Source organism: Bison bison, unplaced genomic scaffold (genome assembly GCF_000754665.1).
Source record: "Bison bison bison isolate TAMUID 2011002044 unplaced genomic scaffold, Bison_UMD1.0 scf7180017864160, whole genome shotgun sequence".
NCBI classification, from domain to species: Eukaryota; Metazoa; Chordata; class Mammalia; order Artiodactyla; family Bovidae; genus Bison; species Bison bison.
Genome location: NW_011494732.1, coordinates 6688516 through 6689810, shown reverse-complemented (window position 1 = coordinate 6689810; position 1295 = coordinate 6688516). Strand labels below are relative to the sequence as shown.

At 58.3% G+C, this 1295-nt stretch overlaps 1 protein-coding gene across 1 annotated transcript in view; it reads left to right on the top strand.

The window, feature by feature from the left end:
• SETD1B (SET domain containing 1B) overlaps nucleotides 1–1295 on the top strand; it is a 21619-nt gene that overhangs the window by 2969 nt on the left and 17355 nt on the right. Inside the window, 1 exon segment of the mRNA XM_010841425.1 lies at nucleotides 672–1282. Coding sequence (XP_010839727.1) covers nucleotides 672–1282 — 611 coding nt within the window.

Genomic DNA, 1295 nt, shown 5'->3' with positions numbered 1-1295 from the left:
CAGGATCCTGTTGTCTGGTGTCCCATGGACCCCTCCGTTCCACGCCCCCACCCCCGCCAACGAAAGCCTGGTTCAGGGCTCTCCTTCCAGAGCAAGAATGACTCTTCCCTCCTTCCCCAACCACTGCCCCCCAGAACACCCACCTGGACCACCCTCTCGCAAGTGGACCACTCTCAGGAGTAGCTTTTACCAAGTGAAGAGTCTTTGCTTACTTGCTGATCCGCTGGGATGTCTATCAGGCACTTTACCATGTTACACTATTTAAAGCCTAAAATATCAAGAGGCTGGGGGAACAAGGTAGCCACCCCTCACTTCCATCGTTGGCCTCGGCTACCTCTGCCTGGAAGGTCTTTGATTTCTGACGGCCTGAGGCAGGAAGGAAATCCCAGTGTAAACCAAGACATCAGGGTCTTATCTTTACCCTGCTTCAGGGATTAGGAAAAACCCTCAAGGTTCTCTGAGGATAATTGGCTACCCCAAGATTAGAGAAGGTGAGGCCCATCCAGCTATTCTTCTTTAATCTCCCCTCCCCTCTCCGTTCACCATGCTGAGTGACCAGTTTGGCTCCGAGCTCCCCGGAAGATGGAGTGAGAGGGGAAAACAGTCCCATTCTAGTGCATGATTTCCCCCCCAGCGATCTCAGACCTTTCTCCCTCTTTCTCTCTTTCCAGCTGTCAGATGCCCTGAAGCGCCTCAAAGATGGTGGCCTGTCTGCAGGCTGTGGCTCCAGCTCGTCCTCTGTCACCCCCAATAGTGGTGGGACACCCTTCTCCCAGGACACAGCTTATTCCAGCTGCCGCTTGGACACACCCAACTCATACGGCCAGGGCACGCCGCTCACGCCACGCCTGGGCACCCCCTTCTCGCAGGACTCGAGCTATTCCAGCCGCCAGCCCACGCCCTCCTACCTCTTCAGCCAGGATCCCACAACGACCTTCAAGGCTCGGCGCCACGAGAGCAAGTTCACAGATGCCTACAACCGCCGCCACGAGCACCATTATGTCCACAACTCGTCTGCTGTCACTGCAGTGGCAGGGGCCACAGCTGCCTTCCGGGGTGCGGTGGACCTCCCATTCGGGGCAGTTGGCGGCAGTGGGGGCAGCAGTGGGCCCCCATTCAAGGCCCAACCACAGGATTCTGCCACGTTTGCCCACACTCCTCCGCCCACCCAAGCAACCCCTGCGCCCGGAGTCGCCTTCAAGTCAGCTTTCTCTCCGTATCAGACTCCTGTGCCCCCTTTTCCCCCGCCCCCTGAGGAGCCCACCACAGCCCCCTTTGGGGCCCGTGACAGTGGC